The sequence below is a fragment of the Sparus aurata genome, chromosome 11, assembly GCF_900880675.1.
Source record: "Sparus aurata chromosome 11, fSpaAur1.1, whole genome shotgun sequence".
NCBI lineage: Eukaryota > Metazoa > Chordata > Actinopteri > Spariformes > Sparidae > Sparus > Sparus aurata.
In genome coordinates, this window is record NC_044197.1 from 16513769 (window position 1) to 16538901 (window position 25133).

The following is a 25133-nucleotide window of genomic DNA, read 5'->3' on the forward strand; positions in this document are numbered from 1 at the left end:
GTCGAAGAGGACGTTTTTTTGTGTCTCAAAAGGTGCATCTTTGTGACTTGTTGAAATCACAGGACGGACTTTCTTTTTTTCCTGCACAGTAAGTGAAATTGTACTACTGTTATCGTAGCTATTATAGAGGTCCCAGTCCCTAAGCTGCAGATAACACTGCAATAGAGGTGAACAAACAGAAGAGAAGCTACATAAATAAATCTGGAGAACTTCCCATTCAACTGAGCAGCGTGTGGATTATCAACTATGCGTGACTAAGCTCTTCGTAATCATGAGAAATTATTAAGGAAAACATCGCAGTCCAGCACAAATGAAAGGTTGCAGGGGCAGCATGGGTGGAGTGAAGAGCAGTGGAGGAGGAGATGTGATGCTCTGGAGAGCCTCATTCTAACACCAACCAGCTGCAGGTGTTGAGCTGCTTCAGAATCAGCTTTTTCCAAGTAAAGCAAAAGAATATGTACTGTTCCCTGTTTCTTTGCAGGAGCTCACATCCAAAATAAATAAAATAAAGTAGAGGGTAAAATGAAAGAGGAAGAGGAGAATGAGAATGTGAAGAAGAGTGAGGAAGAAAGAGAAACGATGGAAAATGAGGAGGGGGAGATTAAGGAGGAGGGTAAAGCAAAGAAGTATAGAGTACCAACAAAATGAGCAGGAGGAGGATATGAAGATGAGTGGAGAGAGAAATTAAACATAAAAAGAGGAGAAGTAAAAGAAAAGAGAGGAAGGAAAAACAGGCGTGAAGAGGACAAGTGGCCCTCAATATTTAGAGCACATACATTTGTTGACGCACTTTAAGAAACACGAGGGCAGCAGAAAACTTTTAATTTCATGAACCACTTGCCTGAGAACCTTAATTATATTTTATAATTTTTATGCAAAAACAACTGAAATCTGAAACTGAAATTGAAATATTTGACGCTAAAAATGCCCTTGGGGAGGACATCAGCTTAATGTGCCCCACAATGTTAAAATGACACCTACGACTTCCAAACCAGTATACAGTAAAACTACATTTCAGCGATGTCACAGTAGGTTTGTAGTTCTTTTTTTTCACTTTCAGTGAAAAACGTCTTTGTGAAGAACGACATAACCATCACAGTGTGGAGACAGTTGAGGTATTGTAATGATTTTATTTTCCGTCCCAGATTAGGTCTGCAAAAAAGTGTAAATTCATTGATGCAAGACTAATATTCACTCTCATTGACACACACACACACACACACACACACACACACACACACACACACACACACACACACAGACTGTATTTCATTTAATCTGAAATCTTTACAGTACATTATTTCAAACAGATCTCATTTAAACATGTAATAAAAGGCATTATTATTTTTTGGTCAAAACCAAACCAGATTTTATAAATCTATCATACAAAAGGCAGTTAGAATATGATGGGAAAATACTTGAATATTTAAACATTTTTTTTGATGAAAATACCAGATATTCATTGAACGTCTAATAAGCAGACACACTATAAAATGTCAAAAATGAACAACGATTGTTGTCTGTTATACCTGTATATATATATATATATATATATATATATATATATATATATATATATATATATATATATATATATATATATATATATATATATATATATATATATGAAGTACAGGAATAAAAGGCCACTGTGGTCAATAGTGTCTCATCCAGCAATTTACATTTCAACAGCAACAAAAGAACACACTTTCCTCTTAACTTTAATGCAGTACATTTGAACATGCTTATTGCTAAACTTAAAAAAAACCAAACACACACACACACACACACACATACAGTAATTGTACTCTTCTCACTTAAAATATTGTTCTGCAGGCAACAGTATTCATGGCTGATATGATAGGCCATACCAGCTGAACTTGTGCTCTGTGATATATAACATCAAGGCCATCATATCATAAAAACAATAGTGATGCTATAATCTATAGAGAAATATGAAGAAGACATAATAAAATATTGGGGAAAAGAAGTATCTATAATGGTTATGCAAAATGTTTGTCAAAATACCATGTGATCAGTCAGAGAATAGGCTCTGTGTTGTTCCAATTAACAAACGCATCCTTCCACCTGAAAAAGATAAAGAAATTTAACCATTTAAGGCATTTACAGCTGACCTGGATACATTATACATGATCCTTTAGAACAAATAGCTGTCTTTGACATTTGAACAACCCTCGATTAACAGCAATTTACGTGAACACACTGTGGCCATTACTGTGCACATGGGTCTGTGTGTTTAAAATAACAAGGATCCTCACCTTGTTCGGATGCAGTGCTCCAGTGGAGGAATGAGATCAGTGTCATCATCTTGACAGCTCAGGGCTGATCCGCCAACAGCTATAAGTACACAATGCTTTCAGTTCAGGCACACGTACAGTTAGTGCACAGCAAAATAATGAAACACTTCTCAAGCATCAGCATGAGATGGACCAAGAAAATTTAGACCACATTATAATCAGAAATCACCCTAATACCCTAATTTACATTATCATATTGCTCATTACAAGTAGAAAACAAATTAAAGAAAGGACATGTGCATTGATGATGTGGAACAAGTGATGCTACATACACACAGTGAGGCGTATCTCCTCCTGCTGATTGGCGAGGCCGTCATAGTAGTAGAGGTCAAACTCCAGACCTTTGTCCTGATTGGTCAACAGCTCCCTCTGCAGGGCAAACAGCACACTGAAGTGGCTTTCACTGCACACCACCCAGATGGGGTAACAGGGAGTCATCAGGTAAGCTCCTACCTTATATAGAGGGAAATCAAACACAACAGAGTCAACACAACAAATACCAGGATCCTGAAACCAAAGCAGCTCATTAATTTCCATCAACAAATGTATCGTTTTTAATATGTTAAGGGGTTGCACACAAACTTGAGTGGTCAGTTACCAACTTATTGTCATTGTATTGTTTATTCACGGCTCCTGAATACTTAGAAATAGACAGTTTTCTGGGGTGTACATGACGTTCATTTTGCAGGGTGTTTACTGCAAAGAGTTTTGTGAAAATTTAAGAACTTCTTACACTCATCTCCCTGCCCACAGTTTTGCTTCTTATCATTTCTAATAAATCAAAAACATTGAAGACTTAAATAAGAATGCAAAATCTGCTAATAATCACTGTTTTCTGGAAATCTTACATCAGCTTCACCATTTAATGTTCCTCCTAAAAACACATCCACATGTCCATGATGTAATTATTTACCAGCCTTCACACAGTTGAACTTTAACAACACTACTGCTGAGAGCCCATTGTCTTCAGGTATCCTTCTCATGTATGTGAGATACTGAAAATAATCATGTTCAGGTTGCTGTAGTATATGTTGACTATCATGTAAATCCCCTAAGGGTCTTAAGAGCATTCTTTGCTGTTCTTATGCCACAAGCAGCACTTCTGAGCTTATAATTACAATAAAGAATGCCTCCTAAGGCCTTGTGTTTTCATCTGTCTAGCAGCTGGTCGTTCAGCACTGACCTTACAGATGTTATAATGCTCAAATAAAGACAGAAAGCCAACGTCACAGTGGCCCTTGATTCCCTTGAGTAGAGTCATGTTGCCATTGCCTGAGTCCAACTCCATGTCATTGTCAAATACATTAGAAACTGCTTTTCCACAGAGCAACAGGTTGACCAGCTCCTAGTGGAAACAAATCAAAAAAGCAATCTTAGTAAGCAGAATATATTTTATGTAAGCAACAGTAACAGCAACTTGTGTTGATTACACTGAAACACCTGAATCACAAAACACAAAAAAAGTGAAACCTGAGTGCAGTAGCCATGGGCTCCAATGAGCGTGGAAGAGGCCACATCCATATCCTCTCTTACTCTTCAGAAAGAATAAAGAAAAAGCCCAATAAGTGTGACGTTCAGTCAGCTCATTGTGGTTTTATACTGCACGTCATGTTCAGTTATAGAGCTTGTAAAGGCATAACATACTTTTCAATGGATCGAGAGAGAACAGCAGATATGGTCAGTAGGATGCATCCTAACGGCCCAGTTTCAAACTGTGGATAAAGAGACAGATCAGAGCCAAAATGGTGGAAATAGTTTGTTCATTTGACAGGCATAAATAAACTTAGGATAAATTCTATGATACCGAGTCCCTCACCTGCTCAATATGCTGCTCCAGAAGCAACTGCAGGTCTTTGATGCTGTCCACAGTGAAACATGTAAGCTAAAATGAAAAAGGTGGTTAAAGTTCTACTCCAGTGCATGTCATAACCGTTTCATAAATAAGAATACCATTTTCACTCCGAGCTTCAGTGACGCTCACCCATTCAAGTTTTAACATGGGAGGGCACGCAAGCTTTCAAACTCATGGTCATTATTTTGTTACACAGTTCCATCGAAAACTATTGGAACAGCAAGGCCAATTCCTTTATTTTTTCTGAAAAAATTTGGGTTTGACACCAAAATATGAATATGAGACAAGAGATCAGTATGTCAGCATCCATTTCCAGGTATTTACAGTTAGATCTGGTAAAACATTTAGAAGACAGCACCTTTTGTTTGAACCCACCCATCTTTCAAGTGAGCAAAACTATTGGAACATGTAACTGTCAGGTGATTTTTTGCTGTCCAGGTGTTACATTGAGTATTCCAACAATAAATATCGCTGAATGTCTATTCTCAGTTTCAGCTTTGGGCTCTGCCTTTGCAGACCGCATTTACAGTTAAAGAGGTGTAATCAACATGAAGACCAGAGAGCTGTCTATGGGAGAAAAGCAAGCAATTTTAAAGCTATGAGAAAATGGAAAATCAATCAGAGCTATTGCACAAACATTGGCCATAGCCAGTACAGCCATTTGGAATGTCCTAAAGAAGAAAGAAACCACTGGTGTACTCAGCAACAGATGTCAAACTGGTAGACGAAGGAAAAACATCAGCAGTTGATGACAAAACATTATGAGAGCTGTAAAGAAAACCCCAAAACAACAGTCAGTGTCATCACCAACAACCTCCAGAGGGCAGGAGTGAAGGGATCACAATCCACCTTTTTACAGAAGACTTCAGGAACAACAATACAGAGGCCAAACCAGAAGATGCAGACAACTCATAAAAGAATAGGAAGGCCTGGGCGTGCAGGTGGTCGAGTGGTTAGAGCACATGCCATAAATGCAGCCGACCCCGGTTCGATTCCGGCCGGGGGTTCTTTGCTGCATGTCACATCCCCCTCTCTCTCCCATGTTTCCTCTCTGCCTACTGCTAACAAAGGTGTCTATGCCAGAAAAAAAGAAGAATAGTATTTGATAAAAATTACTCTGGGACAGAGTTTTATGGACTGATGATCTTTACCAAAGTGACTGAAAGGCTAGTGTGTGGAGAAAGAAAGGATCTGCTCATGATCCCAAACACACCAGCTCATCTGTGAAACAAGGTGGAGGTAATATCATGGCTTCGGCTTCTTCTGGGTTGGGCTTGTTGATCTTCATTGATGATGTAACACATGATGGCAGCAGCAAAATACAACTAAGAAGTCATCATCATGCAGCATGACAACAACCCAAAACCCACTACCAAAACGTGTAACTTTAAAGTTGACTTAAACCCTACTGAGCATGCATTTTACCTGCTAAAGAGGAGAATGAAGGGAGAAGCCCCCTGAAACAGACACAAACTTAAAGCGGCTGCAGTGAAAGCCTGAAAAGCATCACAAAATGATGTCAAACCCAAATGTTTTCAGTGTGTTGGAGGGGGCTGTATACTTTGCTGTTATTCTTATTATCAGTCTAAAGAGTCCCGACAGGAGGGATGACTTTGGCCATTGTCCCCACCTCCAACGTTTCAAAATTCAACTTGATGAGCAAGCGATGAGCTGTTGTTTGTGTGGATGGTTAACCTCCCTTTGAATACTGATTTGGCGGTCGATTACCGTGGCGACTGTACAAGCTCCAAAGCACTTGGTTCAGCCCTACATAGTTGCCAAGACTAATAAGATTTGTAAACCATTTACGATTTGAAGTAAAACCTTCCTTTTGATAGAAATAGCACAGCTACGATTTCTATTATCCCACTACAATATTAAAGTATTTCAATGAAAAACAATACATATGAACAATAAATCAACATTTTAGACATAGTAGCCTAATATTTTTCAAACTGAGCCCACTAACGATGACCCATCAAATACTGTTGAGCAATGTTTGATGTAATAGTAGTTGATTAGAGTGCAACATTACTTCTCACGTTCCAACAGATGTGTATCAGTTGATATCTCTGTACCTTTTCAAGCACTCCTTCAGATCTGAAGTGTCCCGTTGGGGTGAAATGATTTCTCCCTGAGTTTCTGTTTTTAAAATATTGGGGTTAAAAAAACACACAAACTGTTTAAACCAATGCTGAACCTGAAACAGCAGATTCATCATGCATTTTTGAAATCAGTGGGTCTGACATGTACTTCAAATGCATTCGACCAAGTTGAATACTGGTATCAATGAGGTTCTGTGTACTGGTAATCATGTGGAGGATTAAGTGAATAAAAGTATGATCTTACATGGTGATTGTGGCTTGCTTTTCCTCACCAGCTCTCCACAGGATTTCAGCAGCAGCTAAAACAAGACACTTTCTTCGGGTGGTGTTGGAAGGTCTTAACCTCCTGAGAACAAAGCAGCATTTGAGTCAAAAGCATTCTCCAAGCCAAAGATTGTGTAGAGTAATTATACAGTTAATACCACAATGCTGAGGTCAATACTTAACACTGGCTACAACGCATGCTTTGATGTGAATTAATGGCTGTAAAAAGAATTCAAGTGATTGCAATAGGGTCCACGGAGGGTCATTTTATGGGCCAAAGCTGTGAATGGAAGGATAACTTACTGAAGGCCTGTATCACTGCTTTTGATGTGTTCAAACAGCAGTTTCTTTAGAATAAAAGCTTGGATGGATGCCAGAACTCCACAAGGACCACCCTAGAAAATAAATACACAGGGGTCAGGATACCATCAATTAATGAATCATAGGAATATCTGTTTTCTGAATTGGCAAACTTAAAAATAACCTTTTTCTGCACAATTCCATATCTCAGGTCATGGCTTTCGGAGAACGTGAAACCCTGATTCCTCCACTCAACACTGAAACAATTTAGGCCAGAACCAAGAAGAACTGCTTTCAATTCCTGCAGATAAACAAAAACAGAGAGCAAGCAGGACAAATAGAAAATCAAAGGTAACCACAAAAACTGCCCCTAGAATTTCTGAAGAAAAGCTGGCATAAACAACCAACCATGGCCGTGTGTTGGTCCATTGGGCGGTCATTATAACTGTGTTCTTTGATGCTTCGCTGAAAGGACACTTTGGTGAATTCTTGCAGATCGTAATCGTCATCATCATCAACATCATCTGGAAATTGATTAGCACACTGTCACCAGTGACATAAAAAAAAAAAAGTCAATGGATGCTACCTATCCATTTCTAATTACATAGTACTTACCTAAAACCATCTCAGACACATCCAAATCAGCCACATTTGGCCTGGTCAAAGACTTTACTCTGAGGAATAAACACAATCTACATAAAACTTTTAAACAAACCTCAATATGAAAATAATTTCAAAAGTATTAAACTTTGAAGTCTCAACAGGCAAACAACACTCAGCAGCTTAAAGCCATTTACTTTTGGGTCTTCAGTATGTCTTGTTGGACTTTTTCTGAGCTGCCTTCCCTCTGCATTCTCTGTGGAGCACTCCACATCTCCTGTAAACCTCCCATGGAGTCGGCTGGGCTGATTTCCGTTAGGCAGTCATCTAAGCTTTTTTGATGTAAGCCAGACTCTAAAAGCTCCTCTTTAGACTGCCTGTTTTCTTCTTCTTTTCTGAGCAGCGGCTGGGCCACCTCTATCCTTCGATTCTGTCTTTTTTTGCTTGATTCCTAAAAGGCAAAACACCACAACAAAACAAAGTATGATGAATGCAAGTGATATCATGACTATGGTCAGGTTTTTAAGATATGCATCTTAAGTTCAGTACCTGAGGTGTGCTAGGAATTGGTCCAGCCATCATGCCACGTCTAATTCGATTAGTTCGGCTCCTTTGGGTGCTCTCAGTGATGGAAATCTTTTTTTTTTGTTCTTTCCTGATGAAGCTGTCATTGTTGTGGAGGGCAGCATCCAGCGGCTGGCCTTGTTGGTATTCTGAGTCGTAAGCCCAGAAACCTGTTTGACTATGACCGAGCAGTTTGTCTGTTTCAGGCAACAATGATGTGTGTACAGTCTGAGAAAGGCAGATTTCCTCTATATCCGACCTGCGACGGAGACCCAATATAGGTTAAAAACATTTTTTTTTAAGTCAAATCAGCACAAAATAATGTATTTAAAATAACTGCGTTAGTGAAATACCTTAATTTGATAGCTGGTGTGCCATCCTCTGTCTTTGTGTCATCCATCAGTGTTGGTGTTACTGCAGGAGATTTAGCAATGGAGCTGACTGTTCGAGCAGACAGCAGGGGATCACTTTCACTACTGGTGATCTTGTCATTCTTAATATCCTTGATGTGATGCTTCACAATAATCTCTAGTAATGTTTTAAGGGGCGAGTTCTGAACCTGCAATTGCAAAGAAAAAGTCAGCTGCAGACTTGTTTTTCTTTCGTTATACACTTGCACCGCAGCAGCCGACGTCCAGCTACAAGACATAACGTTACCTTATTCTTTCTATAGAGACCCTCCATGTTGAGTATCTGCCTCAGGTGTGATCTGTTGTTGATACTGGCCTCTGTGCGTGGATGCTCCTCATCCATACAGGCAATCGTCCTCTTGAGTCCCTGCGGATTAGCAGTTTTACATTATGCGACATTATTAGGCTCTTTCACTAGGAACCACATTGACACTACGTTTATTTGTTTGTTTTTTTGTTTTTGTTTTTCAATGTGACAGTTACCCTACCTGAATATTAACATGTGATACTGTGCCAGTTGTGACAGCAGAAACTGATTTCAGAGCTGAATGTTACAAATTTGACAAATAACGGATGTCGTTGCAACACCTGGGAAAATTAGCTAGACTCTTTACCATCGCTGGAGCTGGGGCTAACTCTTGCTAGCGAGCCCTGTTAACATGTTGCACTTACCTTTCGACTCAAATATTCCCGCACAAGGGACGAAGACACTTCCTCTACTGAAACGGCCATGGTAGTGGAAACGTGTCCCGGGTGCGACGGTCTTCTTGTAGCATATATAACTTAATCAACACGAAGCTGCTCTGTCGGTAGCATTTAGCTAACCGACTAGCGAACCATAGCAGGGCTGTGGGATGTGCTGTGCTGCGCCACAAAATGCACTGATGTACACCGCCGTGACAGCCCGCTGACTGGTCCCTAAAAACATCCAGATGTGCAACAGATCAGTAAAACGGCGCCATTTTCGGATTTAATGTTCGCCAGTGTTCGTTTCCATGGAGACGCTTGTTTCTCCGCTCCCCACACAGGACAGAACCGAGGACACGCCCCGTCCGGTTTAATGACGTCATATCCTAAAGTCTTTGTAGACATTTCGTTTGAAATGTGCCTTGAACTACTTATATGTTTTTCAATGTAAAGATAGGTTTCAAGTCAATGACGTCTCGGTTCAAACATCATCTAGTTTGGTGTTAAACCGCTCAGTGAATTACATACAGCAACATAGCACAGAAAACGTGCTAAAAAAGATAAAAATCACAATAAATCTGGTCATATTGACACCCGCGGTTATATAAGGGGTTGTTTGTTAGCTTTGGAAACAAGCTAATATACAAGAAAGCTCTACAAGGTTAAGTTATGGGTTTTGCTGACTGTTCAAATGGACAACAACACTAATGTGACTAATGTGCAGTCTTTATAAATACGTATGTCCATAGTCTTGTCTTTCATTAGTTTTACAACAAATTGTGACTTTTTTGACTTGGAAAATCATCTTTCAAATTGACAAACATCATACCCATAATTCGTGGCACAACTCAAGAGGGATCAAAACATGTCTTTTGTGAAATAGTAAACCGGAAGGGATGAAACCAAATTTTAAAAAAGAATAAATAAAAAGTTTTTATGGAGGTGAAAGGAGAAAGACAAATATTTTTTCGATCCTGTTTGAATTGTGTCATGAATCACACATATCAGGTTTGTTAAATTAAGAGATAATTTTCCAAGTAGATAAAGTCACAGTTCGTCGTTAAACTCAGGTAATATAAGGCTGTATCATAAAGACTAGGCAGCGAACGGTCAATAGCAATGACTTACAATAAAGCCCTAACAACTCAATTTTGACATTTGGTCCATTGTCGAGACATGACCAAAAATCAACTAATAATGCAGGAACCACCATTGTTGAAATTTAAGATGTGCAAATTTTGAAATTAATAAAACTGCCATAAAACAATTGACATGCACTGAACCAGGGGCTGTAGGGCTTCTCTGGGTCTTAAGCCTTGAGGCAGATGCCCGCCAGGTCCAGTTGGTAGTCCAGTCTAAATGAGCAGGGGTCTCAACTAAATATTACTTTGCTTAAAGCCGGCAGGGGTAAACAAGGAGTGAAACAAAATATTGCAATGATAGGTCATCACATTTTTAAAGATTTTTCCATTCCCATTGCACCGGTAACATTCAGGTTTGTAAAGAACACAGCGATGATAGACCCACGTTTTATACCCACTTTAAACCTATAAGATAAAGTCAGCTCTTCCTCATGCAGCCATTAAAGACACCACAAAAAAGGTGTTACTGTTGTTCATTTTATTAAAACATTTTCATTTATAATATATGACAAATATTCAGGCTAGCCTATCTTTCTCTCCATTATCAAACCATACAAAGGATACCTACTGTCCAGCACAACTAAATTATGACAACTGTATCAAGTATTTTATTCAACTCAAAAAGAAAAAGGGGGTTTGGTACATGAAAAATCAACATATCAATCAAACTTTTTTTTAGATGCTGAACTTTAAAAAACTCTTTATCTGAACCTAAAGAGTTTCAGTGAAAGGATCAGGATGTACACTTGATTTTAAATTGTCTTGTTCCTGCAGTACTTCATATCATTGATAACGGACCTTTTCACTGTAGGATGACGAACATATTACCAGCCAAGTATCACAATACCATTTACCAACTGCATGTTGATTTATACTGATTGAGTTGTTGAGCAGTAGTAGAAGGACATCCAATCTTTTTTTTTCTTTTACATCAATGCCTCGAGTATAATGTTTGAAATGTATGGACCAGAAAGTGTGATATGTACAACACAGAACTATGATACATAAAATCAGCTGGTGTCACAGATATCACAAGGGCCTCACAGCGAAGATTTTTGAACAAGAGCAAACAAGGGTCACGTCTATTTTTTGGCACAAGTAAATGAGACTCTAACAGGGAGTGCAGCTTTACATTTGAGCAATACGTAAACAACATCTTGCATATTTTTTGTGTTGTGTATCCCTCCCTTAGGAATGCCAAGCATACTGCTATTTTCTTCCCTCTGCTGTTTGACCATACCATGAGGGACGAAGTTTTACAAAAGGAGTGAGAGACAACAGGAAAAGTTTCCAGGACATGGAAACATGGAAGGGCATCAGTAGTCATACGCTGCAAGAGAGAAAACAGAAGAGCAGTTATCCACATCTGCCGCTCAGCTCGAATTGAAGAGGAAGAGGAGCATGCGATCCACTTCACAGAGAGGAGGTGTCGTGCAGGCATGCAGTCACACCAAAGTGGTCTTACTTTCTATTGTGAGGATGCAGGTGCTCGCCGCGGTGCCTCTGCTGTTCACGGCCTTGCACATATATTCTCCCTCATCCTCTGGGAAGGTTTCTGGCAGGTAGAGGCAGTACGTCTCTCCTCTCTCTATATACTGATAGTCCTCACAGTCCTGGAGCATCTCTCCCTCAAACCACCAGGTCACCTCCGGCTTGGGCTCCCCGGTGATCTTAACGGTGAACCGCACAGGCTCCGAGTCCACCACCGATTGATTTTTGAGGGGCTTCTTAAACCATGGAGCCCCCGACCGGGCGTGATCCTCCTCATCTTCGTAGGCTGCAGAGCCATTAATGATGCTACCCTCGTCCTCCACATCGTCCTCCTTCTTCTGCAAACAGATGACAGAAAATTCACAACTGTTGCCGACAGAAAATTCTCAACTGTTGCCAGGGTCAAATCAACCTCGATAGGTTGATGCATTATATAAGTAGGTCATGCATTAGGGATGATGTTGCATTTGCTATTATGGTCATGAACACAGGAGATTTTACCTTCTGGAGGGCGGCATCAATCTCTTGTTGCTCAAACTGCATCCTCTGCAGCTTCTGCTCCTCTATCCGCCTCCTCTCCTCATCCTCTCTGGCTTTGGCCATTTGTTCAAATCGGGCTTTCATATCCACCTTCTGCTTGAATGGTGACTCCTCGGCCCTCGCAGGAGTCGATTCTCTTTCCTCATCCTCCTGTGGAAAAAAAGGAAATTATATGTGACACTAAAGTGTTTTCCCCCACAGGGACAAGAAACTTGTGGAGGAATCAGTGTGTTTCACCTGCATGGACCAAGGTCTAAACTAGGTGCTGGGACATTATTTTATCCCCCCAAAAGTCCCTGCCCGCAGGATAGTACCTTCCAAAGGGATAGGGGTTGGGGCTTTGAGCGCTGAATTTTTCTGATTGGTCAATAATCACAGCATTTCATATCTGCCAGCTTTTTTAAAAATGTGTGGCAGCAAACTACTTTTTTGTTAATTGTGATGTATCAAATTGGGGTTACTGAGAAAAGCAAATAGCAGATGGACCGATGATGACTGCTGTTGTAGTCCAATGCATAAAGGACTTTTCATTTGTTAGGAAACGAATTTGCCTAAAAGGATGGGAAAGATTTTAGCTAATCAAACTTACACATTTTGGTTGTGGACTTCTTTATTTTTCAGGTCCCTGTATAATGTATGTATAAGCTTACCTCCTGGAACCTCTCAGCTTCTCTCTCTTTAATTTCATCATCAATGGCCTTCCTCCGTGCTCTCTCCATCTCTATCTTTTTCTGAATTTCCTCTTCAGTCAGCTGCTTGATCTTCTCAAATTTGGACTTGAGGTCCTTGGCCTGGATGGAGCCAGTCCTCTTGAGCTTGGTCAGCTCTTCATACTCCTTGCTGACAACATCTGAGCTTTCATTCACTTCGTCCTGTGAGACAGAACCCCATTCATTTATTATTCATATATTCATCACAACAATATATGCAATGCTATGTATGAGCCTTTTGGAATTCAACAGATGTGTTTGGAAACAAGTGCTGTGTTCTCAGGCATTGTTGGCTGAGAATGTTGCACAGTATGTGATGGACATAGTCGACATAACTGTTCATCTGTTTCAGACTGACCTCGCCCATCTCTTGCCTGAGTTGTTCAAATTCCTGCTTCTCCTGCTCCATTTTCTTCTTGCGCTCCTCCGCCTTGCGTCTCCTCTCAGCCTCCTCCTTCTCTTTCAGAAGCTCTTCAAAGTTGATCTCCAGTTTTCTTGGGTGCAGTGCCTCCTGAGACTCACTCTTCACCATTCCTTCTTCTTCATCTAGTGCCTGTACACATAAAGTACACACAAAGGCATTTCTGTTGAGGGGTGAACAAAGGGACTGCATCAAGCGTGATGTCCATGTTGTATTACAGTCGGTATTGGCTTCAGTTTATAATAGACGAGACAGACCAAATGTGCAACTACTGTACTCACCCAAAATTAACAAATGTCAAAAACTAAGCCAGAGCCATACTCATTGTTGCGCATCTAAAAACAACATGCATCCCCCAAAGAGGCATATCATCTATAGACTTTGATGCCCTTTCACTTGCATGGAATAAATTAATAAAATACAATATTATATATCTACAGCATGCTTTGCTCTTCTTATTTCTGTGTGAAAGATATACATTTGAAATTGAAAGTATCTTACTGTTTCATCTCCATATGCAGACCTTTCCTTGTCCAGGCCAGGGCTCTTAAAGAAATAATTTTGACAAAGGTACAGCAATGCAGTTGTACAATTTGAGCCCATCAATGATATACACTGACAGAAATCATTCATGTTCATCCAATTGAAATCGATAATATATAGTATTAAGAGTGAAAAGCTAAAGTGGGTGTTAGTTTGATGCAGATTAATTCCCAATTGTTTTACTAATGCTTTCATAAACTCTTACATTATGATAAACTATAAATAAAGTATGCATGTACATGCTGTTAATATGTGTTTTTGGTCAATTTATCATTTCATTATAGTGCCGTTTTTCACAGTCTTCTAAAAGGGAAAGCTGCGCAGCAAATGAAGTCAGAGCCAGAAAAATTCAAACTACCTTTTCTGATACGCTAATGATCAGCGAGATACATGCATGGAAGCTACATGTAGACATACCATGTTCTTGCGGGCCTCAGCAAAGAGCCTCTTCTCCTCCTCCAGTCTCTTCCTGGCCTCCTCCTCGGCCTTCTTCTGCTCCTCCTCTCTTCTCTGGCGTTCCAGATCCTCAAAACTGGCACATATCTTCCCAGGCTTACTGCCCTCCAGGTTGAGCAAGGCCATCAGCACCTCGTCATCCTCATCTACAAGCTGAGCAAAAAACAGACATGGTACAGTCATCGTTTGACAGTTTGAATGTAGCCTTTGAAATTGAGGCTGTTTATCGGGCAACATTTCCCTTAAATGAATAGTCCGACCTTTCAATTGATATGCTCATTCACTTGCAGAGAGTTGAATGAGAAAATTGGTTCAAGGATTAAACGTAAAAGCTACAGCCAGCAGCCGGTTAGCTTAGTTTAGCACAAAGACAGGAAATGACTATTTTAGCTAACAAAATACACCTCTAAATCGGATAATTAAACCTCTAAATCTGTGATTAAACACAATATATTTGGTGTGTTTTATCTGTAAAAAAAAAACCTAAATGTAAAAACAATAATTTGCTATTTTATGAGGGGGTTATGAACCAGACTACAGTTACAGCTCCCTGCTATGACCCACTCTAAAATGTCTAACTTTTGTTTTGCTCTTCAGTTTTTTGCGTGCAATAAACAAAATGATATACAACAAATCAATTAAGGAGGTTTGGAGGTGCTAGCAGGTGAGTTTTGTTACCTTAATATAAAACAACAGTTTTTTTTGTTTGTGGCCTCACACTTAGCCAAAAGACATATATGTATCTGTCCATTCAATTAATGTTGCAACCAACAACTGCCTTAGCATAAAAGCTGAAAATGGGGGTGACCAGCTGACCTACCAGCACCTGTAAAGCTCACAAACGGACTGAAAGTCACTGACATCTGTCATAGTATAATTCAGTATGGTAGATATTCAATAAAAAAGATTAAAGCATGCTTAACATTTCACTTTAGAGGTGCTGCTTCATTTCTTTCATTTTATTTCTTTTTGACCGTCTTTATGCTAAGCTAAGCTAAATATCTGCTGAATGCAGCTTCATATTTACTGCGCAGACATAAATATATCAATCTTCTCACCTCAGCCTCTACCAGAAAGCAGATTTCCCCAAATGTGTAACTGTTTCTTCGAGGACCTTTCAGAGCTAAGATATAGCAATTATGATGATATCACCACCTGAGATGCATACTGACCATGCTCTTCCTGGCTTCAGCAAACGCTCTTCTCTCCTCCTCCATTCGTCTCTTGGCCTCGTCCTCGGCTTTCTTTCGCACTTCTTCTACCCTTTGCCTCTCCAGCTCTTCAAAGCTCAACCTCAGTTTTCCAGGTCTGAGCTCCTCCTTGTCTTCCTGAGCAGGCTGAGCATCCTCCTCATCTTCTCCCTAATAACACACAAAAGCATCATTAGCACAAGGAAATAAAATGATAGTAAAATAGCATACCTGTATTAAGTTCTGAGAACTATCTTTACCATTCCCAGCCTGGCCTCTTCAAAAGCTTTCTTCTCCTCTATCAGGCGGCGTTTGGCCTCCTCCTCAGCCTGCTTCTTTCTCTGCTCCTGCCTTTCCTTCTCCAACTCCTCAAACGTCAGCTTCAGCTTTCCAGGGGTCACCTGCATCTTATCTGAAGGCTTCTCGTCTTCATCCTAAATCCAAATCAAAGTGAGAGTATAGTTGACTTAATCTACAATGCATAATTAAGGTAGCACGCGTTTCTTTCTTCATCTTCCTACCAGCTGAACAACCGAGCGTCGCTTGGCATCCCTGAAGGAGCGCTTGTTTTCGTCGTATCGTCTCTTTTTCTCTTCCTCTGCTCTCTTCACCAGCTCCTCCTCCCGATTCTTCTCCATGTCTTCAAAGTTCATCTTGATTCTGCCTGGAGGTCGTGACGATTTGGCTGGAACCACCCGCACCAGGATTGTGTCATCTCCTTCCTGAAAGGTGTTTGATATTGAGATTATCCAAGGTATTTCAACTGTTGCCAAGGAATAAAGATTAATGAATTTTAAATGTACGACCAAAAAAATAGATTTAGAGGATGTTGACAACATATCCAAAATATCACCAAAATACAAGTCTGAAAAAATGAATCACCAAAATGAGTACTTTTACTTTGGGAAGTATATTTTGCTTATATTTATCTTGTGTACGTTTTACCTGAGTGGGATTTTGAATGCATTACTTCAGAATCAGAATAAGAATTCCTTTATTTGTCCCGCAAACATGGAAATTTGTGCATCACAGCAGCCAAAGGACAGTAATATTACAATAAATAATGATAATTGTGAAAAATAAACAATATGATAAAAAGGTAAGAAATAGAAATACACATGTATATAAATAATATGAACAAATATAAACAGTGTAATGTTATTAATAAAGAATAAATATGGGTAGGAAAATTGCCTAGTTAGTGCAAACCAAAATGAGAAATTGGTTAAGTATAGAGTTTTTATTGCACAGTGCACAAGTGAGGTCTACTGGGAGCAGTGCTGATTGTAGAGTCTGACAGCAGCAGGAAGAAAGGACCTGTGATACCTCTACTTCACTTACAGTACATGTAATGGATTTTTTATTCATACATTGTCATACTTATACTTACAGTAAGTAATGGAGCTAAAGACTTTTTCAGCCACTCTGAAACTCTGAGCTCTTGTAGCTGACGTGACATACTAAGCGGTACTGTAGTGGTAAAAACAAATTCAGGTCAATCTCTGTGCAGGCCCACATGCACAGACTGGGAATAAGAGCATGTGGGTGGGTAGGGGGCAACACTATTATCCCTAATGTCACCATTTGCAGTAGGTCAGAGTATGGGTGTCCGTCTAAGATAGCAGAGTCTAATTCAGTCACAGTAAGGAGGTCTGGAGCTAATTTAGCTGCTGGAAGGTGCGGGAAACAGTTGCCAGTCATATGCTGTCTACACCTGGCAGCGCTGAGAGCTTGAGTCCAGTTGTTTCTAGGTCGTTAAGTCAGTGCTTCCTTACATCTGAACAGGAACATTCTAAGTTTGATATCTAAGACATTTCTTAATTTTTGCTAAAAGATCAGTATCAAAATTCTGTTCTTTTTTTATATGAGGCAACAAAGGAAATAAGGAATAGGGAAAGCTAAAATGAAATGGGTTGTAACCCACTGTACATAAAAAGTATAGGGTAAGTACAGAAAAAAGCACTCCAGTTAATGTATTTGTCGAGTCACCATTAAGTCAAAAGTCTGCAGGCAATGATGTTGCAGTTTCATGATTCTCCATGCTTCATTACCAGGACCATGAGGCCACAGCCCAAATTACCCAACGCACACACACTCAACATTAAGTGCCAGCTAAATGAAATAACTCATTACTCATAACCTTAACTCCATTTTACCAGGACTGTCATAAAGTTGTTGTTTTTTTATAGGACATATCTCAAGGAAATTACTAGAGTATTACAGATCCATGACACTGTTCCAAAGGCCTCCCTATAAGGAATACAATTCTGGTGGAGAAATACTCTAAAAAATACTTTAAAAATATGTTGTCTAAAAACAGTCAAGTCAGCCTTAAAAAATGTCTAAGTTTTGATTATAGAACATTATTGTAGAAAGAATACCTAAGTTGCTAAAAACCCAGTAATTCCCCTTAAAAATTACCTTAATTGTTGGTAGTTAGCTGCTACCCTGATCATTACTGTCGACGACAAAGGCAGAGTTGTAAAGAAATATTCAGAATGAAAAAATATTCTCTATATAAAATAAATAAATTACTTTTACAATCATGCCCTCTTAAAGATTTTTGCACAGCTGTTGAATATATACAGCATTGTTAGCACCATTACACGCTTGACTCTTCTCATTGTACTTGAGCAGAAGTGGGGCAAAGGAGCAGCAGGTAATTGCCTGTAATCTGGCACAAGAATACTTACGTCACCATTCCCAAGAACTACACTGTCTGAAGGTATAATAATAGGCTCCATTTAAGTCCGCCTGTCTGTACTATACTGATCGAAGATATTCATTGGATTTAAATCACATTACATTACGTCTTGCTCTGTGGGATGAAATGAAGGCGACCCTTTTTACCATGAGTTCACCATGAGTTCAATGCTACCGTTGATTTCAGACCTATATCCAGCGTCTGCCAACTATTTGGATCTCAATTGCCACTTAGAATAACTCGTCCGAGTGGCAGCTGAGGATTACCTGAATCATTACAGATACAAGTGCGTTATCATCAAGAGGCAGTGCCGAACCAGACATGCTGTCCCACTTCCTCCGGTGAGACATTGTGCAAGTACATGTTTACTTACCTCGGCTGCTTTCTTGGCCAATTCCTTCTTTATTTTGGCCTTTTCCATGTTGTCCTGGGCTTCCCTATTCTTCCGCTCTCTTTCCATCCTCTTCCTTTCTTCCTCTTGTCTTTGTTTTTCCATTTCAGCAAACTTCCCCTTCACACTACCTGAGGATTTCACAGAGCACAACACAAGCCTTCAGCCTCCTAATCTTAACAGCTCCCTCATCGAATACTCATCTTTTCCACGCTTTACACCCCTTTCTGTGTCTTACCTGTGATTTTGGGGACGTAGGATTTTTCTACCTTTGATGGCTTCACCTCTTCTTCCTCATCACTGGAAGCGAGGAGTTCTTTTATCTGTGGAGGATCAGATGGAGAGTGGTTACGGTTTAGCTGGGATCATCTCCTTTGCCATTCAGGAGCCATGCTGGTCCCAGCAAGAACAAGGGTCTAATCCCTGCTAATAGCTGGGTCATGTGACCAGCAGGTGGACCTCTGATTGGGCTGTGGTGTTCTGGCACAGAGAGGAGATGAGCGTAGGTGTCCAAGCCTGGCCAGCTATGGCATTTCTGTACAAGGGGATGTTGTTCTGTCTCACTGTGTATCACTGATAATCCACTCACCTAACACCGTATCACTGCATTGATTTCACCACAGACGATCTCAAAGACAAGATGTCTTGACCTCTCAGCTACTATTTCCACCGCACCGCATGTCACCGTCAAACACATGAAGTATGACATACAAAAATTTGATTTCCTTTCATTATTAAGGGGATTCTGAGGTCTGGTAAAGCTCAGTTTAATTCAAAATACGAATTGAATTGAGCTTTACCAGACTTCAGAAGCCTGCTCCACATCTCGGCCGGAGGCTAGCAGCTCAAAGGTACATTATGAGGTCTGGTAAAGCTCGCTTCTCTCTTACACTACACCACAAGATGCATTTCATTTTTCAGCCTCCTTGATTCAAGTGAGCCACAAAAGGCTTAAAGGTCCAGTGTGTCAGAATCATAGTCAGATTGCAACTGAGGAGCCCAGTGGCTTTCACCTTTAATTTTCTGTTGAATCGAGTATTTGATTAATCACCTTCTTGTAACTTTAATTATTCCAGCACTCATTTAAAGAAAACATTTTCTGACATGTTGCCTAGTTGTTTGGTGTGTGTAACATTTGGGATCTGGTTTACAATTCATAATTTAATAGAAATAAGTTGAACAATGCTTCGCTGCACGACATGCATTTAGGATTGTGGCAGATCTATCAGAGGGCTGTGTGTTTCAGTCCATTAGTGTTCCTTTTGCACATTAATAGAGTAAATTAGCAATCTTTTCTTTTTTGTGTAATCAAGCACAAACTGAAGTTAAATGGTGCATGAACTGATTATTAATCGGTTAACTATAAAACGCTGTGTTGTGGATAGAAGACGGTGAATTCTCACTCAAACTGCAGCCTCGTCACCCCGTCATGCCTCATCATGCCATGCAGGTCACAGTCGGAGGTTAGTGGGGTTATCAGTCTTTGACCTGCATCTTCCTGCGGTTCCACTCTCTCTCCTTGACATATTGGTCCTTCCTCTTCTGCTGCTCCTCCTGGTTCCTCTGCCTGCTGCGCTGCTCCCTGGCCTTCTGCATCGCCTCAAACTTGTTCGTCACATCCCCCTTGTCTTTGTTCAGCCTTGGCACGTAGCTTCTGGCCACCGGCTTTCTGGATCGGAGGAGTTTCTGGGGTTTAACAGTGAGAGGGGAGATAGGATTAAAATGTTTTCTGCAGCATGTTTTCTCTGAAGGGCAACTTCTAACTTATCCCATTACGTATTATCTTGCACACTCACCTTTTTCTTAAGTGCCAAATCAGAAATAGTCTGGTCTTCATTTGCGTCAGGCTCCTCATCCTCCATTGTCTTTCCGTCCTGTGCTACACCGTTGACAGTGTCTGACCCCTCTTCTTTCTCATTGGCTGTGTCATCTTTGTGCTCTACACCATTCACGTGCGTCTCGTCAGTCTCATTACTTCCTTCATCATTCGCATGGCGAGGCTCTTTATCCTCCACGCGTGACGTCTCCTCACTTTTCTCCTCGACCTCTTTGTCTTCGTCATCTTCCTCCTCATGTGTCATGTCATCTTCCTTATGTTCTGCATCGCTTATGTTGTGCTCATCTTCATTTGCGAAATCATCGATGTCTTGGGCGACTACAGCCGCAACCTGCGCCACCTCAGTCATGTTTTTACCACAATGACAAGTTGACAAACAGGCTCTGTTGAAATGTAACCTGCAAAATAAAGGAAGAGCGGTCTGTGTGGTTGGCATTGTGCAACAGAAATGTGACCATAGAACAAACAGATGCAGAAAAGCTGGGTTTTTTCTCTCTCTTCTCCAACAGCAAGTTGACACATGCACATCTAGTACCCACATAGCAAATGCCTCTGAAAGACGTATGTTACCTTAGATGCTACCCTTCTTAACACACAGTACACAGGCCTTGTTTATCTTTTAATACATCCTTAATTTTGTGTCAGTTTTCCCCGCAGTATCAAAAATGGTATCAAATATCCATCTTTTTTATTTAATGTTAAGTTCAAATGTATTGTTGTTTTTTAATTCTTCCATTCTAAAGGTGCAACATGTTAGAATTTTAGCTGAAAACACTTAAATCATCAACAGAATGTAAATATGTATTGTGTTACAAACATATGTCCTGAAGTTAGCATGCTAACCAGCTAGCCCCAACCTGTCCCAGAGGAAAACTCCTATGTAGGAGTGCAACTAACAATAGTTTTCAATATTGACTTCCCTGTCAATTAGTTTATACTATTATTCAATTAGTCATCTGGGCTTTAGGAAACTATGATTGACATTTCTGACTGTTTTCATTTTATACACCAAGGCAAAAACTGAAGAGTCTCTTTTGTCCCGACCAACAGTCCACACCCTAAAGATATTCAGTTTACCAGAAAATGGGCTAAAGAACCAGGAAATGCTTGCATTCAAGAAATTGTAACCGTAGAATTAAGCTTTTATTTCTTATTTGAAATATGTAAAAACAAATGAGTCATGAACAAGTCTTTACCAAGTGCACCAAATTGATCATTGTTATGTATATAAATACAGGAGATAATACACTGATGTTAGGCATACCAAATTAATTTGTGTGGAACCTAATTCTGACTCTAATTATGTTAAACTGATTACAAATACATGAATAAGATGAAAACCTAATGTTTAAATTAATTTGAACTTAAAATGATGTATGTTGGCTAAGCTTAAATATATCTTCTTGATCATATAAGTAATTTATTAGTTGGCTGTATTACTATAATACAAGTGATTTATGTTAGATGGCTTTAACATTTTTACTTTTAACTAACCAAATACAATTTTATGGAACCTGATGACAAAATAAATTGTAAATAAAAAGTCGACATTTCCGTTTTTTGAGTGTGCTAGGGGGTCAGGAAAACCTCTCCCTAGTCTCTCTGAATTCCCAGTTTGCTAACTGAGCTAACTAGCTTACAGCAGCTACAGTCAGCAGCAGTTAGCGGTTACTCCAGCAGTATGCTGCCCCCTATTTGTTTTGAGCATGAATTCGACAGGTGGTCAGTTCTTACATATTGCACCTTTAATTGTTAAGTATCAAGCTTCAAGTTCTCCGCCATGTGAAAGGCTTCTGATCTTCTTCCTTTCCTGATGACTTTGTGCTCGTCTGGTTTGCTGGGGTTTCTATGTGTGACAGGCACTTCTTGACCATAAAGTAAGGGGCAAATATGGCTGCTCCAGTGTGTTGAGAAAGAGTGCAATGGAAGCTTGCTGCTGACCTCTATTTATAGTCCACTTGTGGGGGCAGGACATGTGATCATGGTTATTTCTGACGACTGATAGGCAGTTGGATGGAGCTCAAGTTGGCACCCACATGTCGCCCCACAGACCCTTGACAAAATGGCCAGACTGAGAGAGAGACAACTGGATGAATGAGAGCTGTTTGGACTGTTAAGTCGTCCAACACTAAAGCTGTTGCTGTTTATCATTGTCCTCAAATACCTTTTATATTCAGGTATAATGATCAGTGTGACGTGACGCTGCTTATCAGGAGCATGACCATTTCAATGGCGAATGGAAGTGATGAATGAATGAAGAATGTAGAATCATAAAACACAGTGTAGCTAATATCTGGCCAAAGATCATCTCATGTCCCACTGGTTTTTAAATCTCTCATCAATCTAGTTGATTGTTGGCTTATCTTAAAATGTCCATCCTATTGAGGTCTTCTGGCCAGCTTTACTACACAACCTAGGATGAAAACTACATCTGACTCGCAGTTCTAATTAATCAATTGCATTTTCCATTTCATCAATGTCTAATAATCGATTCACAAACACACAGGACAGGACAAGACTGAGTGTCTGGAGTCAGAATAATAAAAAAATACTCATTCCTAAATTGAACATTACATCTGGCACTGAAAACAATTCTGGTTTCATACTGCCAGTTATATTATAAACATTAATTATGATAGGCTGCATGTTGATTAGGATTCCTTTCATCCTGTGATCTCAGTCCTGGTAACAAGGGGGTGAACGTCAGGGCGTTGAACTGACAACTGTTTCAGATCCTCACCTGCCATTTTCTCACAGAGGCTTTTCTCCTGTCCTGCTTTAATAAACACAATTTTCTGATCGGAGGGTAAAACTGCACAATCTTTCCAAATAGGTGCTTTGGGATATGTAGGATATTATGTGTATATTGGGTCTGATGCTGAAAATAAATTCTCCTCCTACAGTATATGCAAAAAAAAAAAAAAAAAACCCCACACATTTCATGCAGAAGTCTACTAATCTGATCAAGGTGTTTATGACAGTATGACAACTGGTAAATCAACACTTTGCAGTTAATTCAAAAACTTTAGGTTCGGGTACTGATTCCCTATTTCTAAGTCTGCAGCAGGCCTGGGACTGTAACCAAACACAGGCCAAATAGTCTTGATTAGCACTTTAAGTTACCTGCTGCACCTGATGTTCGCCACAAATATAGAGACGTTTCATCTGTTTAAGTTAACACTTGACTTGCTTTGACCTTGCTGCACACAGATGAACAGGCCTTTTTCCTCCATCACCTCGGTATAAAACAGGACTTTACCTCGTTGGACGCGCTGTCGTCCTCCTGTGTTTGATTCAAAACAAAACAAAACAAAACAAAAACAGAAAATCCTTTTGCTTCGATAGAAACCAGAAGGAGCGAATCTCAGGCCAAGCGGGACGATCCGAGGTGCGACCACTTTGTGAACCGACTCGACTGGCTGCTGGTCGCAGTTTCCATAAAAGTACCGTTACTTTCTACCGGATACTGCATTCCGCACGCGCCTGCCGCAGGTTCAGCTGTCGCCTCGTGCGCGCGCGCACACACATGCGCGCACACACACACATCAGCTGCATAAATACTGTCAATGTCTGTCTTCTTCAAAAGTCCCTAACAGAGACTAATAGGGCCAATTGTACTGTTTTTAATGGTTAGTTTTGATTTATTGCACAGATTCACTTTGTTTATTTCAAAATCGACTAATGAGACTATAATTAACTCACTGATGTCACTTTAATATCTTTATAATAGACGTGATGCTGAGTCTGGTGTCTGCAATTGTTACTCAATGGGAGAAGTCCCTCCAAAAATGAAAATTAGGTCATAATCTTCTCACCCTCCTTCTGATGGAGAGTCAGGTGAAGTCTCATAACTCAACAGACAACAAATATTTAAACTTTTTAAACTAGATTTGTGTTCTTATTTGTTGTTGTATATATTAATATTCAAATTATGTCTCTATTGTAAGAGAACACCGCTCGTTAAGCCTGTTTTGTTGTCTTTGTTGTATGCTGTTTTTGTCTTCTTTTCGTGGTGCAAGGTGGCTCTGTGGGAGCACCCTAAATTTCGTTGTACCTCCACAATACAATGACGATAAAGGCTATTCTGTTTTATTCTACTCTATTCTATTCTATTCTATTCTATTCTATTCTATTCTATTCTATTCTAGGCAAAACACCGTCACCAAATTTTCCTCAACACCTGAAGTAGATGGGGACTTGTTTTAAAATGTAAAAGAAAAAACAGCCACTAAATAAAAAAAACAAATAAACAATAAAGGGCGCCATAAAATTTGTCCAGCTTTATCAAAATCTCCAAAATCCCCATGATCCCGAATTAATTTGAAAATGTGTTATTTTACACCCTCAGCACCCACTTCAGATGAGGTGTGTATGCTAACACTCTGAGCTGAGAAGCTACAGTGAAGACTTTTGCTTGAAAGGGGTGTAAATAATGTCTTTTCAAATCAATTTGGGATGTCGGAACTTCCAGTTTCCGATTCTGCTGGATGAGCTGTACAAAGCCATTTTATGTGTTTTTCATTTACTCCAGTTGTCAAGGGGAATGCTGCAATGCTGTTTTGATTTGAAGCTCCAAAAAAATGTTGTGCGGACTACAAAACTTGACTG

The 25133-nt window shown here is 39.9% G+C and overlaps 2 protein-coding genes across 5 annotated transcripts; both read right to left on the bottom strand.

Annotated features, from left to right (window-relative positions):
- Positions 1-1258: 1258 nt before the first annotated feature.
- mindy4 (MINDY lysine 48 deubiquitinase 4) lies at positions 1259-9455 on the bottom strand. 2 transcript variants are annotated; one of them, XM_030432114.1, is made up of 19 exons: positions 9086-9455; positions 8661-8780; positions 8357-8562; positions 7989-8262; positions 7637-7890; positions 7455-7513; positions 7248-7363; positions 7024-7140; positions 6843-6934; positions 6520-6621; positions 6249-6312; positions 4135-4200; positions 3963-4030; positions 3789-3852; positions 3502-3663; positions 2591-2771; positions 2280-2358; positions 1530-2088; positions 1259-1486 (listed from the first exon to the last, which is right to left on the bottom strand). In XM_030432114.1, the coding sequence occupies exons 1-18, from the start codon at positions 9143-9145 to the stop codon at positions 2040-2042; spliced, it is 2133 nt and encodes a 710-aa protein (XP_030287974.1). In that variant the 5' UTR covers positions 9146-9455; the 3' UTR covers positions 1259-1486; positions 1530-2039. The 2 variants fall into 2 exon arrangements, with proteins under 2 accessions (XP_030287974.1, XP_030287975.1); XM_030432115.1 differs by lacking the exons at positions 1259-1486; positions 1530-2088; positions 2280-2358 and having other exon boundaries at positions 2615-2767.
- A 1249-nt stretch (positions 9456-10704) lies between these two features.
- On the bottom strand, positions 10705-24019 carry nexn (nexilin (F actin binding protein)). 3 transcript variants are annotated; one of them, XM_030434152.1, is made up of 15 exons: positions 23785-24016; positions 20485-20923; positions 20177-20374; positions 18927-19011; positions 18671-18819; positions 16115-16315; positions 15854-16027; positions 15576-15764; positions 14365-14556; positions 13906-13950; positions 13342-13536; positions 12924-13145; positions 12235-12423; positions 11708-12071; positions 10705-11572 (listed from the first exon to the last, which is right to left on the bottom strand). In XM_030434152.1, the coding sequence occupies exons 2-15, from the start codon at positions 20872-20874 to the stop codon at positions 11559-11561; spliced, it is 2607 nt and encodes an 868-aa protein (XP_030290012.1). In that variant the 5' UTR covers positions 20875-20923; positions 23785-24016; the 3' UTR covers positions 10705-11558. The 3 variants fall into 3 exon arrangements, with proteins under 3 accessions (XP_030290012.1, XP_030290011.1, XP_030290013.1); XM_030434151.1 differs by lacking the exon at positions 10705-11572 and having other exon boundaries at positions 11688-12071; positions 23785-24018; XM_030434153.1 differs by lacking the exons at positions 10705-11572; positions 13906-13950 and having other exon boundaries at positions 11688-12071; positions 23785-24019.
- Positions 24020-25133: the final 1114 nt, after the last annotated feature.

Coding starts and splice junctions, on each gene's coding strand:
- mindy4 (XM_030432114.1), bottom strand. CDS start 9,145: ATGGCCGTTTCAGTAGAGGAAGTGTCTTCGTCCCTTGTGCGGGAATAT. Junction 6,935..7,023: donor ATGGAATTGTGCAGAAAAAG/GTTATTTTTAAG, acceptor TTTATTTTCTAG/GGTGGTCCTTGTGGAGTTCT. Junction 3,853..3,962: donor CTCTCTCGATCCATTGAAAA/GTATGTTATGCC, acceptor TTCTTTCTGAAG/AGTAAGAGAGGATATGGATG.
- nexn (XM_030434151.1), bottom strand. CDS start 20,874: ATGACTGAGGTGGCGCAGGTTGCGGCTGTAGTCGCCCAAGACATCGAT. Junction 13,951..14,364: donor CTGAGGCCCGCAAGAACATG/GTATGTCTACAT, acceptor TATTTCTTTAAG/AGCCCTGGCCTGGACAAGGA. Junction 12,424..12,923: donor AAGCTGAGAGGTTCCAGGAG/GTAAGCTTATAC, acceptor TTTTTTCCACAG/GAGGATGAGGAAAGAGAATC.